Here is a 13,882-nt window from a genome sequence, read left to right as displayed (position 1 = left end):
TGTGTGGATACTTCACAAATGGTGTACTAAAATTCAGTTTTCAAATTGCGATTTTTCTAGCTCTGGTCAAAATGCTGTGCTCTGTGGTAATCAAAATTCTGATCTAGAATATGTAAACACCTAACTAAAATTCGTTACTTTTAGTATTTATATATATTTATAAAAAAATATATATTTTGGGGGGTGGGGCCTAGCATAGTTGTGGCATTACACTGCTGGGGTCTGTAACTACAACCTTCTCCCCACTCTAACCGTTCTTCAAGAGTACATTCGTGCTGAGGAGTGGTGTGAAATAGCACAGACACATAATGCCACTCATGGAAGCATTATGTACATCTCCTACTCATTTGTTTAGTTTGCAGTACTTGGGGTGCACTGGATTCTGTTTAGTTTTTCCTCCAGAAAATAGGTTTCTTAAGGACTCCCACATATTATCCGTAAAGAACGTTTGTTGCAGCAGTGTTGATAAGTCATAAGTATTCAAAATTGTGGGTCTGTCTTAGTTGTTTCTACTAGCGACATTCATATTTATGCTTTTGAATAGGAATTTTAATATCACAAAACCTGAACTCAGTGAATCTAGTTTTTCTGCTTTTAAAATGTAGACTTCAAAGTACAGAAATAATTTGTGGTCTTTTACTTAATAAATACAACTGAGTATACCTTTTAGTCATCCAAAAATTAGGTTTTGTTCCGCTCAGTTTTGCTAAGTTGCTGTGTAATGCCCAAATATAGCAAAAGTATTTAAGCATATCCCTGCCTATCTTTAAGTAGGTGTGTAGTCTAGTTTATTTTATTTTAATGGAGTTACTTGCATGGTTAAAGTTAAGCATATGTTTAAATGCCTTGCTTACTTGGGGCCTAACAGTTCAAAAAGAATGACTATAGTCTTTTTTTATATATTAAATACAGTTTTATTGTCAACTGTGTCATGGTAAGTTGTTGGAACTTAAGAGGACTATACACTTTATCATGGTAAAATGGTAAATCCTTCCAAAAAAATCCCAAGTATCTTCAGGGGATGTTGTTTTGGATGGCTGGGCAGAGATAAGCTAATGTACTCCAGCAGAAGTCACTGAAGTGTGTTTAAATGTACTACTCCTAAGGGGTTATGCTGCTAAAATGTAAATGAACTGCTATTCAGAAACATGAGGGGTTTTTTTTATTTGAACTCTAAAAGATATGTTGCATGTTCCAAATCTTCTGATGTTATGCAGAAGAAATGATTTTCTGCATGCATGATAACTTGCTGTTTTCAATGAACTACATTTAGCGCATTGCGCATAAAATAGGCGGAAATGCAATCAACATTATATTTAAATTGTTGCATGACCTGTTTTTTTTTTTTTTTTTAATTCTCTTAATTTTTTGTCAATTCTTTCTGTAAAGGGGGGGGAGAACATCTTCTACTTGGGGGTGAGGGGAGGAAGAGTTCTTCATTGGCTTGCAATTAATAAGTGGGTTTTTGACCACATGCAGAATATGAGACATTACAACATACAAAGACAAACCACAGCCTAACAAACGTATAATTGATATAATTTTGGAAAACTGAGGCAGCTAGATTGTGGCATAACTTCATTTAAAGTTATGCTTGTTTTGGGGGTCTTGTCTTCTATATTGTCATCTTGCAAGGTTCTATTATTTAGTTTCATTTTGCAGTGTATATTGTAGATTTTCCAGTAGCAGGGAACTGCTCCTTAAAATTTCATTCATAATCTCGTGAAAAATCCCATGAATAGTTCTGAAACACATTTTGGTTCTTCATGCTTCAACTTCTTGCAGTAAACATAAAATTGACATGTTACAAAATGCAAGTTTTTATCTTTTTGCTTGTCTGAAATGTTAAAGGATGTCTCGTGGAACAGTACATAAAATATAGTTAATGAAATGGGGGGGAGAACCTTACAATGAAATTAAAGTGTTTCTTACACCTTCATCATGACATCAGACCTATTCCAAGATGTAGTCATAAAAGGCCTGATATTAAAAAAATATATTGTAGGTCTGCTTCTTCAAGAATATATTTATGTGGAACATTTGTAAGTGCGCTTTTTAAAAAGGTACCATTGACTTGAAATCTGGTCCACTTCGAAAACTAAGTGGGGAATACTTTCAGGTACCTACCTCAAAATCCCATCCAATTATTGTGAGAACTGATAGGCCAAAATTTTCAAATCTGGGTGCCTAAACTTAGGCTACAAAAGCCATACTTAGGTAACTCATCATGAAATCAGTCTGATTTTCCCCTCATCCAACCCCCACTTTCTATAAGGTGATGGTCACCCACAGAGACCATTTAAATCAACAGGAGCTGCATGTGCCCAGTAGTCTCGAAAATCGGGCCACGTGTTAAGACTCTGACCTTGTATACCCAGGCTTGAAATCTTTGGCCTTAAGTTTTTAATAAGAGAAATGTTGATGATCGTTTTATTTTACTGATTCTTGGTAGTGGTAGTAGAGGGACATTTACTGTGCTTTATTGTACTATGGTTTTAAAGGTTTTATACTTACTTTTTGCCTTATAAGCATAGTTTTATAACCTCAGTTATGCTTGCACCTATGTGAAAAAACTAAAATTCTACCTCTATGCCTATTCTAGAGACTGTATCACAGGACAGGAGACTTCCCAAACTTGCCTTTGCCTCAAGAGGTGGTGGTGACAAAAGCTTATTCAATCATAGTAAGCAAAAGGTCACAGGTACTTGAGAGTAATTTTACTTCTTAAAAACAGTCCTTCTTACTTTATTTTTAGGGATGTTTGTAGGAAAAGGGAGCATTTTTAATTTATTTATTTGTTCATCTGCTCTTCCTTGGCATTTGAAGTCAGTCCTTTGTGAAATCATAATAAAGACTTCAGGTGTGGAATAGCAGCAACTGTTTCCATGAAAATGGCTGTAGGAAAAAACACTGGCAGGGAAATACAAAAAAATACATTGCATAGAAGCAGAATACAAAGCTGAATGTGGTTTTTTTTTTTTTTTTTTTCCTTCAGTTTTCCTGGAGGTTCACTTAGTTGGTTGTAAATAGGTTTGGAAAGATTAGACGTTTCGGTAAATGTCAATTTCTCTCTGGCTTCTCCCTCCCCCCCCCCTCCCCCCCCCCCCCCCAAAAAAAAAAAAGCAAACCTTCTGTTGATGATAGGCAAAAGTAAGAAAAATGCTACTCGAGAATTTGTTTTGGTTAGGAATATTTACTGTGTATATTTTGACACATTATATTATAGTTTGTCTTTTAACAATGTTAAAGCTCTAACATTTTGAATCTCAGTGTCTACCTTCATTAAATTCTGAACCCCCTCCATAATTTTGCACAACTGTAAAAAACTTTTTAAATAAAATCAGTTTTTTCCAAGCCAAGTTGTAAAATTACCATCTGCAAAGTGAATATTTTGCAAAAAATATCCCCACCCCCACTCCCCGGCTCCAGTCCTACATTAAATGGATGTCCATTGAGGTTTGTGTAACTCTGTGGGCACAGGGATCTACCTGCATGGAATTCAGTGTGGAATTGGACCTTAGTTTGCTCTTCTACTCTGAACTAGTTAATTGAATAATTAATTTTTATTTAAAGGGTAACCAGTTAAATAAATATATATGAAACTTCAGCTTGGACAATTAAAATAGTTTTAGGAGCAATGTTACCTCAGTGCAGGCTTTGAACTTTGTTGTCTTTGCTGCAGGAGTACTCGCTGCCCCTGGAAAGTGGGAGGCAGGATTGCTTGTGTACAAGATATGTAATGAAATGAGCACAAAGCAGGATTTTTATTAATGCTGTTTCTTCTAGGATCTACCTCCGAGCCTGGAAATAGAAACAGATCTGAATTTTTTTACACATTAAATGGCTCTCCAGTTGATTCTCAACCACAAACTAAATCAAAAAACACATGGTATATTGACGAAGGTAATGAGGGATAAGTTACCCTTTTATACAAATGCATGCTGTTTCACATAAGGCTATAATGAAATGTTCATTAGCACTGTGGAAAGTGAGTGTTACTTGGGCGGGGAGGGGGGAATCAAACTGTTTGAAATAGGTGTTCTGTGTTTGATCATGCCAAACATTGATGAATACCCCTTTAACCAGTGGTGGACAACCTGCAGCCCGCAGGCCACATGCAGCCCGTCAGGGTAATCCACTGGTGGGCTGCGAAACAGTTTAACATTGACCGTCCCGGCAAATGGGACCTTGGGAAGCGGTGGCCAGCACATCCCTATGGTCCGCGTCCCTTCCTGCAGTTCCCATTTGCCGGGAACGGCTAACCGGGGCCTCTGGGAGCTAGCTGCAGGCAGCCGTGCAAATGTAGACGAACTGTCTGGTGGCCCTCCAGCAGATTACACTGACAGGCTGCAGGTTGCCCACCACTGCCTGAGAGGTATTATATACACTTTAATCTTAACTTGAAGATTGTAGCTTTTCAACTCTGTGGTAGGTAGGTATGTAACAAACTCATTGTATGTAAATGGGGGCGAGTTATACGTGTTACACATGACATTGTTGAGGCACATCACTGAATGTGGATGATACCTTCAAACCTCCTCCTGGTACATAAAGGAGTTTTATCTGACTCATCCTTCTGTAGTTTATTTAACTCTCCAGTTTTAAGTGGATCATAATATTGCCATATTCAGTACACCAGTTGTTCAGAGTTATAACAAAATCAGCTAGCTATGTTTGATAAAACAAAATTGTACTTGCATTTTTGTATCTCTAAAGTTTCTTGAAACTGCACACTTGATTTTAAGGAAATACCTAAAGCATGTAGGATCAGTAAATCTTGATAGTTTCTGCTCTTGTCTAACAAAAGACAGAGGTTTATACTATCCCCAGAAATTGCTTCTAGGGTCATAACAGGTGTGTGTCATCTGGCAAGGAGTTCTTATGGCTGAAACTGGGGAGGGGGACTGCTAAAAACATGGGTTTACAATGAAAGCACATACAGCAGTAACAGGCACTGAAGTCAATAAACTTAAAAATGAAACTGAGTTAAGATCATTCCTGGCTGCCTAGCAAATAATAAATGCATTATTTCAGTGTAAAATCAGTTTGAGAGAGAATTTCTCTGATTTAAAGTGAGTAAGAACTTATCGTTTCCTGGAATGTAACAAGCATGAAGGAGTTAATTTTGTGTTTTTGGAATTTTTAAATACTGTCACATGAAAGGCTGACAAGAAAAGAATAAGTTGCTACTTGCTCTGTGAATGCCAGTTGTGCATCGTAGACCAGCTAGGGAGTTGAGACAAGACGTAAGACGCTTATAAATAGTATCAAACAAGTACATCTGCTTGTGACCTCATTTATCTAGCACTGAATTACTCATGATTTATTTACGTTTCTTCAGGTAGCAAGTCAGTTACTTTATCCTGCATAAGCACTAGATGACAGATCCTATCTCTGCGTGAACCAAAATATACTCTTACGATATGCCCAGGGAATAAATGATGTCCTAAATCAGATATTTATAACCTATAGTTAATAACAAGCAAATGTGAACCATACTACACTAGTTACTAACTGCCAGCTGTCAAGTCATTCCATGATTCCTGTTGACCTGTATATTAAGACAACTGTTTTTTTTTTTTTGGCCATTCCACATAGCATATTTCTTAAAATTTGTGACACCTGGACACAGCTATAAAGATTGGCAGTGTAAGAAAATTCTACTCTATATTTATCTTTAGACTAAGTCTTCCTATAGTTGCCTGCTAATGTACCCTACCTTGACTTAGAAAATCTGTGCTCTTTGGTGCATTATGCTGTGGAGTCTCCTCACCAAACACTGCCTGATTTAGGGTGATAACTTTGTGAAGTGGATTATTGTCCATTAGGAAGAGATGTGAGGTTATAAACTATTTACTTAGTTTGGCAAACTTGACTAAATACAGGAAAAATCTAGAAGCAAAAGGAACAGTGTTTTGTGATGTCGGGAAATGTTGCTCCACAAGCATAATAGCATATTAGCTGCCCCTTTTCATTTTAAATGAAATGAAATAATTTAGGCCTTCAGCAGAGCTATGTAATTTTGAATACTAGCTTGTGCAGAAGGAAGAGGGATAGACACTCTCTTCCCCAGCAGAAGACATGCATCTGGGACACACAATTCTTGGAGCTTTTTGGCATACTGGGAAAATGTGCTTACAGCACCATATACAGTAGCACAACATGGCATAATTCCCTTCTCTGAGCCTAGCAGTTCTGTTGGCTGCTGTGGAAGTGAGCACAGGTCTAGCCCTACCTACTCGCCCGGGTGTCTCATACTTCCAGTAGTGTTTGGAGGCAGCGTGTAGAGAGGCTAGCTGGGGCTCGTCTCTCTCCGGGCGGCCAGGAACCACACCGCCTCACTACCTTTGGGCTCTTGCGGGGAATTAGTCTGGCTGCGGGAGTCTTCCTCTATGGCCTTAGTGAAGGTACAGATAAACACAGTGAGCCTAGGTCAGGCTGGGGCAATGGTGAGTCAGGCCCTCAGGCAGGGGCTGAGCAGTAACAGTATATAATAACAGGCCCAAGCCCTAGGTTCCAATGGGCCTAGGAGAGGGGGAGACTGCCACCCACAAGTTGGGTGGCAGGGGGATGCAGACCCTCCCACTCCACTGCATCCCAGCCCGGGGCCCTAGCAGCAGCAGAAGACCCGCTACTGATTCAGTGGGGATCCTGGCCGCAACCCACTGACATTGGCTGCAGCACTGCGAGAACCCGACTAGAGTTGGCTGCCCCCAGGCTATTCCCAGACTCCCCCTCTTGAGGTACCTGGGTCAGGGTGGTGTCCTCATGGGGGTCCAGCACCATGGATTCCTTGGGATAGCTGGCACGGGGCAACTCCTCTGGGTAGCTGGTGCGGGGCAGGTCGGGCCAGTCCTCGGGTTTTCCGCAGGCCGCTGGGCTTTCCCAATTGTGAGCTAGGCCGGAGGCGTCTGGCCTTCCCAGCATCTGCTTCCCTAGTGAGCCCTGAGGTTGGGCCTTTATACTTCCAGGGCAACGCCTGACTCTTGGGGGCGGGCTCAGAGCTCCCTGGCTCCGCTCACTGTGGTGTCTGGAGGGGCTCGTCCCTCTCCAGGGTGGCAGGGAACCACACCACCTCACTACACAGCGATTCCTGGTATCTCTACAATTTGTGACTAGTTTCCACTTGCAGTGGTAGGGAATACCTTCTGGTGCACCCGCACAGGGACCAATCATAACAGCATTTTCTATCCACAGCTACAGTAAGATACTGTTTTTGACCTACAGAGCCTTTCTTTGGGAAGCAAGTGAGCTACTTAATTTGTCCCTTGTTTCTTTGTTAACAGTTGCTGAAGACCCTGCAAAATCACTTGCCGACCCATCTTCTGGATTCGGTCATTCTTCACCACCACTACAGCCGCCTCCAACAAACTGTTTATCTAACGAAAATAGATTTCACTCTCTACCTTTTAGCCTGACAAAAACGTCTCATACTAATGGTACTATTGGACATAGCCCCCTCTCTCTGTCTGTTCAATCAGTTATTGGGGATTTGAACACTGCTGCCACCCAGGAAAGTCCATCAACAGTAGTGCCTGTCAATAACTTGCATGGTCTTGAGGCAGGTTCACTGGCTGAAGTAAAAGAAAATCCTCCTTTCTATGGAGTAATCCGCTGGATCGGTCAGCCCCCAGGAGTAAATGAAGTATTGGCTGGATTGGAACTGGTAAATAATACAAACTGCACAGTCGTATTGTTTACAGTTCTATTTTCTGTCTGTCTTGCAATTTAAGTAATAGTTTTGTAACTGAGGACCAGAGCCCATGTACTCTACAAAATACCAGTAATTTGGCTTGGCTGAAATATAGTTGTCACATGATCTGAGTGCAGCGTAGTTTAAATTTTTGAATAGGACTTAATCATTTTATAACTCCATTAAAGCCCTGTTTCATCACCAAGTTATGAGATGGTTGGGATCTTTCTGTACTACAGATAAAACTGTTGTAGTTATACATTTTTGTAGTGTAGAAGAGCCTTAAATTCCTTTTATTTGTTTCTTAGTTTATATAGGCTGCTCCATCAGAATTTGTGAATTACTGGACATCCATCATTTTCTCTTTAAAAAGACAGGGAATACAACCTACATAAAATATTGTCTGTAATAGTCTTCAGAATGTGAAGGCTGTTACCAGATGGTAGAATATTAGCACAATGATTGCCACCATAGTTCCACGGTAACTAATAGTTATATTCAGAGACTTGAATTTAGCAGTGGATTTAAGTCATACCTAATAGGTAGAGCAGAGCAGAAAATGGTTTTCCAAGTCCTGCTCTGCTTTGGAACAAAACTGGGACTTTTCAAATTTTTTTTGGAGGGAGGAAGGGAGAGAAAAGAGAGACACACCCACCCCAGAATAGCTCTAACCACTATATACTAGCATTCACCTGGGATATGGGAGACCTGGGATCAAATCCTTGCACTGCCAGATGAAGAGTGCTCTAACCACAAGGCAACTGGTTATTTTGGGGTGGGTTTCTCCCGGTCTCTCCTGTTGGAGTGTCTTCACTTCATATGAGTAATATTTATTGGGCTAGAGAGAGACTCTATAGCCAAGTGATTAGAGTATTCATTGGGATGTGTGAGCCCAGGTTCCAGTCCATGAGTCTTTCATGTCCCATTTGAGTGTCCCAAGAAATCTTTCCTGACAAAAGTTACTGGAAAAAGTGTTTTTGTTTTTTCGCCTCCCCTTTCAGTTTTGATGAATTAGCATTGTCATTGACAAACCATTTTGCCGAAAATTCCCAACCAGTTCTACTTACAAGGCCAATTACACAAATTTCAAATAAAGCCACAGTTGCAGCAGAATTATGCAGATTTGTGTTATGATTTTGATATTTTTATGGTAGTCGTAGACCTGGTTGTGACTGTGCAGCAACTAAATTATTTTCTGTGCGCGTAATATGATGCCTCTTAAGAATAATTTTCTATTGAATTTTACACAAGTATGTATTAAAATCCTAGCGGTATACATATGGTAAACATGTTTTCCCTCTTAAAGAGGAGGCAGATGAGGACATGGGTGCATTTTGATTTGTCACCAAAAAAACCACTGTAGCTGATTAACTCTGTCCTTCATCCTATATTTGCAGTCACAAATGATCTGCAGGCTGTGTTTTGTGACTCCATGGGCTAAACTTGGCCTTTGGACTTGCACATAGTACACTTCTGCAATAGGTCTAACATCTGTTTAATAGTCATTAATACCTTTGACAGCATCCTTGAAATAGCTATCTTCCAGTCTTAATCATTCTGTTCCCTGTTAGAATTATACTTCAAACATTCAGACTTCCTTCATGCTCACACGGTTACAGAAGCTGCACTGGTATATTTCCCCCCAGCCTGCAATGAAAAAATTCAAACGATAATTATTTATGGTGGTGAAAAATACTGCATAGAGAATACCGTAAACTTACCTGATTGCAGAGGGGTTGAAGGGCACAGCAATGTGGCTTTGCTGGTCTTATCATTAAACTAAAAAATAAATCACTCCTGAACTGAAGCCATATATACCAACTTGCAGCTCTAAATCAATCTTGCATCGCAGAGTAGAAAACTTGAGTAGAGGTGTCTTTATCATAGATATCTTGTCAAACACCTAAATCACCAGAATCCTAGGAATTGGACTTCTAGGACAGTAGTTCTGCATGCATTTTTTTCCGTTTTTTAAAAAAAAAGTGGTAAATCCCCTCTGTTTCATTTTCAGGAAGATGAATGCGCCAGCTGTACAGATGGAACATTTAAAGGAACTAGATACTTCACCTGTGCCCCCAAAAAGGCTCTCTTTGTTAAACTCAAGAGCTGCAGGCCAGATTCTAGGTTTGCGTCACTGCAGCCTGTTCCCAACCAGATTGAACGCTGCAACTCTCTAGGTATTGAACATGTCCTTCACAATTATTTACTAATGTGGAAGTAACATTCTTTCTGATTTTGGTTCTTCATGCAGTAGTCAGCTAGAAATACATACCATTTAAAAGGCTGTACAAACACTACTTAATCTGATTAGTAGTTGGTGAGAGTACTATGCACAGAACACAATTTAACATTTTTCTGTGAATTATTCCGTCAATGACTTTAAAGCAAAAAAAATGTTCTACCACTACTTTTAAGAAAGTTGAAGCTTTTTCCTATTGCAGTCTTATATATCATATGACAAAGATCAGTGTGTAAATTGTGAAATGTATTGGAAATTGAAGTTTTTAATTACACTTGGCATTTCTCACTTTACTGATGGCAGCAGCAATCTTGCTGCGAGTTTTATAGAAATGTAGAGTTGGAAGGGATGTCAAGAGGTTATCTAGTCCAGTCCTCTGTGCTGAGGTAGGACACCCTGACAAGTGTTTGTCTAACCTGTTCTTAAAACCTTCAATTATGGGGATTCCATAACTTTCATTGCAAGCCTGTTTCGATGCTTAACTATCTCTATAGCTAGAACCTTTTTCCTAAATCTCCCTTGATGCAGGTTGAGCCAATTACATTTGCAACTCCAGCAATATATGATCTGGTTCAGATCCTGTAAGTCCGCTTCCATTCTCCTTCAATACAGCTTATTTTGAGAGGGGAAAAAATCAGCATGTAAATACTAACAACTTATTAAATGGAAAAGAGTGCTTGTGTATGTGGTGGAGGCATATTCTCTGGATGCAAAATATTCAGACTGTCTTGATGATCTTGTGCTAGATGTGTTTTGGCAAAGAGAGAGAGTTTCTAAACATTTGTACCTTTTAAGATGGTTTAAATAAAATATGTAAAAATTAGGATGAAATTCATTTATGCACACTAGATAAAACTATTCCAGTGTAGTGGGCTCAATCCAAGTGTGGTAATGTAGGACATCAGTGGGGCTTTAAGGACTTGTGCACCATTGCTGCAGAATGTGTTTTACTCACTGAGAATAAATAGTACAATAAATGCCACACTGCTTCCTTCCAGGACCTGAAGAGCAGCTCTCTGTTGCTTGAAAGTTTGTACATTCCTTCAAGACAAATTGGTCCAATAGAATGTTACATCACCAACCTTGTCTCCCTTTCTAGTATAGGGAAAGAATGGTTTTAAAGTAAGCAATATGTTGTCTACAAAACACTTATAGAAAAATCTTGATGGAGGTGAAATTTTGAAGCTTTTAAGTAACTTTAAAAAAATATTTTCAGCCTTTGGAGGATACTTAAGTGAAGTAGTAGAAGAAAACACTCCTCCAAAAACAGAAAAAGAAGGTTTAGAGACCATGATTGGAAAGAAGAAAGGTATCCAGGGTCATTACAATTCCTGTTACTTAGACTCCACCTTATTCTGGTAAGGTTTTTTTTAATTTTGTTTTTAATTTCTTTTAATTTGTGCAACTGAATTCAAAGATGTGGGTGAGGAGAAATGTTACAAACATAATAGAGTAGCAGAGTACTAATTTGTATTGAATGTTTTGCATTATTGCTGTGCAATGAACAATACATATATATGATTACATACTGGAGATGAACATAGTGGAATAACTATTGTACATGTTATGCCAGTGTAGGGATTACATTCATTTCAATTGAATGGAACCCACCAGGGCCGGATTGGCTCCTGACTATACATTGTGATATTCACTGAGTGGGTTAAATAACTTCCTAACATGAAATGTTTAATTTGAATTCTTGAATGGTTTCCAGTCATTATTCTTGTCTTCTACCTTTATTTTCTTTGGTGTGGAGTAATTTATTTTTGCTTGATTTTGTTCTTTACTTCCTCCTCTGGCCTTCATTGGTTTGTCTTGAGACTTAGTTATGTTCCTCAGCATTTTACAGAATGAAAATAATTTTTTTTTGTCTTTCAGCCTTTTTTCTTTTAGCTCTGTTTTGGACACTGTTTTACTTAGACCAAAAGAAAAGAATGATGTAGAATATTACAGTGAAACTCAAGAGCTGCTAAGGACAGAGATTGTAAACCCTCTGCGGATGTAAGTAGTTGCATAGAAAACATTGTATCAGAAGTAGCCAATGAGTCTCCAGTCTAGTATAAATTTCATAAATACCTATACCTATGTGCAATAGTATGTCAAGGGAATGAAAAGTTCCTTCCTGAGGACTGCTATTGTAAGGCAGCGAGGATAAACTGCTCTGGTGATTTTTAATCTAATTGGTGTAACTGCAGATGATCTTACAAAAAATGTAAGACGGCATAGTTATATTGGCATTTCCATTTTCTGGAACTGGAAACAAACTTGTCTCTAGCTTTAGATAAACCATATGTGTTGGCACAAAATAAGTGGTAGTAGTCACCAATGGTGACTTGGATAGACAGATTGTTCTAACTACCCAACATCTTGATAACTATGGCATGAAAAACAGTTGTGCCTCAGTTTCTCTTCTGTTTAGGATTGTGTGATTCAGACGGACTCTTCTCTTCCTCGTTAGTCATTAGTAACGATCACAACTGGTTTTAAAAAGTTTCAGAAAATTCTGCTTTGTGGGTATATCATACACTGAAATAAATCATTTAGCAAATTATATTAAAAGAGAAATTCAAAGGTAATGAGTAGAGATGAGAAGTTTGAGGCTCATAGAACAAAGGAAATGTTACAGTAGGACATACATAGCAATATGCAGTGGGGATTATAAATTCATCTTTAGTTCAAAAAAAATCACTGGGGTCTATGAAAACATAATTAATTAGTAATGGTTATAGTTCTGAAGCTATACTTTGGTTTTACCATTAATAGCTTCTTTGTAAAAGTTTTAGCTTTCTTCCTTTGAAGAAAAATGCTGGATTTTGAACTCTTAGAAGTGAAGACGTGCACACCACTGGTGTATTTTGTGATTCCATGGCCAGAGAATGGATTGCACAATCTATCTCCAGCCAAAGAAATCTCAGATGATTGCTAGGACAGAAAATTAAAAACTTTTTGTTTGTTTTTGTTTTTTTGTCTCCCCTTGCCCCCAGTGTTTCAAGGCTTTTCGCTACACCTTCCCACAATATAGAAAGAGGAGACACGTCTCCTCTCTAATTCACAAAACTTCAACCACCTCCATGTTTCAAACGCAGCTTTTTGCATTCAGAAAAAAGTGAAATACTCTTAACTGGAACTATTTCTGCAATGCTGTTGTGTACTGTCATAAAATTTGGTGAATACTGAATATGGTGGGGTAGTGCAAGTTAAATTGACAACTATTCCAAAACTGAAATGTGTGTAACACAAGAAAATAACACAAGAAACTAATTTGTTTCATGTTTTATAAAACTCTGAATTTACATGAAGCGATCACAGAAATGTCCATGCACCTCAGAATTCAGCAGCACTCTGTCATAGAAAACTGTGGCAATGATAAAGAACTTGGTCCATTGTGCTGCAGAATACAAGAGGTCTGGCATTTAGATTTATGAGGGGAATGCCAGATACTATAAAAGTCAGTAAGGGAAATAAAGTTTTTTGAGCAAATAGTCTGTATTCTAGCTTCTGGTTATTAAGTCTCTCTTCTCTATTGACTTGATGAAAAGGGTTAGCTAATAGTTTATTAAACCAATTTCTTAATGTAGTTACGGATATGTGTGTGCCACGAAAATAATGAAATTGAGGAAAATACTTGAAAAAGTTGAAGCTGCATCAGGATTCACTTCTGAGGAAAAAGGTAATTGTAGAGGTGTTTTTTTTTGTTTGTTTGTTTGTTTCTAGATATCTAGTAGTTGCTATAAGAAGGGACCGAAAAAATATATTAATTACATATTCTATGTTAAGATATACAGAGTTTTTTTTTTTCTGTAGCACCCATCACTATAGTATCAAAACTTTGATTTAGGGATGGAGATTGAAGAATTTACTCTCCTGCTAGCTACTGCTGATGAGGAGGCCTAAACTAGCAATTTCTGCAGAATCTAAGCTTTTGGTTCCCCCCCCCCCCCCTTCCCTGT

At 38.6% G+C, this 13,882-nt stretch overlaps 1 protein-coding gene across 4 annotated transcripts in view; it reads left to right on the top strand.

Moving 5' to 3' along the window:
• CYLD (CYLD lysine 63 deubiquitinase) overlaps positions 1-13,882 on the top strand; it is a 46,800-nt gene that overhangs the window by 11,989 nt on the left and 20,929 nt on the right. For 3 of the 4 annotated variants that reach the window (XM_073307654.2, XM_073307652.2, XM_073307653.2), the window contains exons 5-11: positions 2,603-2,701; positions 3,787-3,903; positions 7,287-7,666; positions 9,705-9,870; positions 11,149-11,290; positions 11,811-11,933; positions 13,511-13,602. In XM_073307654.2, the coding sequence (XP_073163755.1) occupies positions 2,603-2,701; positions 3,787-3,903; positions 7,287-7,666; positions 9,705-9,870; positions 11,149-11,290; positions 11,811-11,933; positions 13,511-13,602 (1,119 nt within the window). The remainder of the gene's footprint in view (positions 1-2,602; positions 2,702-3,786; positions 3,904-7,286; positions 7,667-9,704; positions 9,871-11,148; positions 11,291-11,810; positions 11,934-13,510; positions 13,603-13,882) is intronic. The other variant, XM_073307655.2, reaches the window with a different exon arrangement.

The sequence above is a fragment of the Lepidochelys kempii genome, chromosome 12, assembly GCF_965140285.1.
Source record: "Lepidochelys kempii isolate rLepKem1 chromosome 12, rLepKem1.hap1, whole genome shotgun sequence".
Classification (NCBI taxonomy): Eukaryota; Metazoa; Chordata; order Testudines; family Cheloniidae; genus Lepidochelys; species Lepidochelys kempii.
This window is presented reverse-complemented; position numbering and strand designations above follow the sequence as displayed.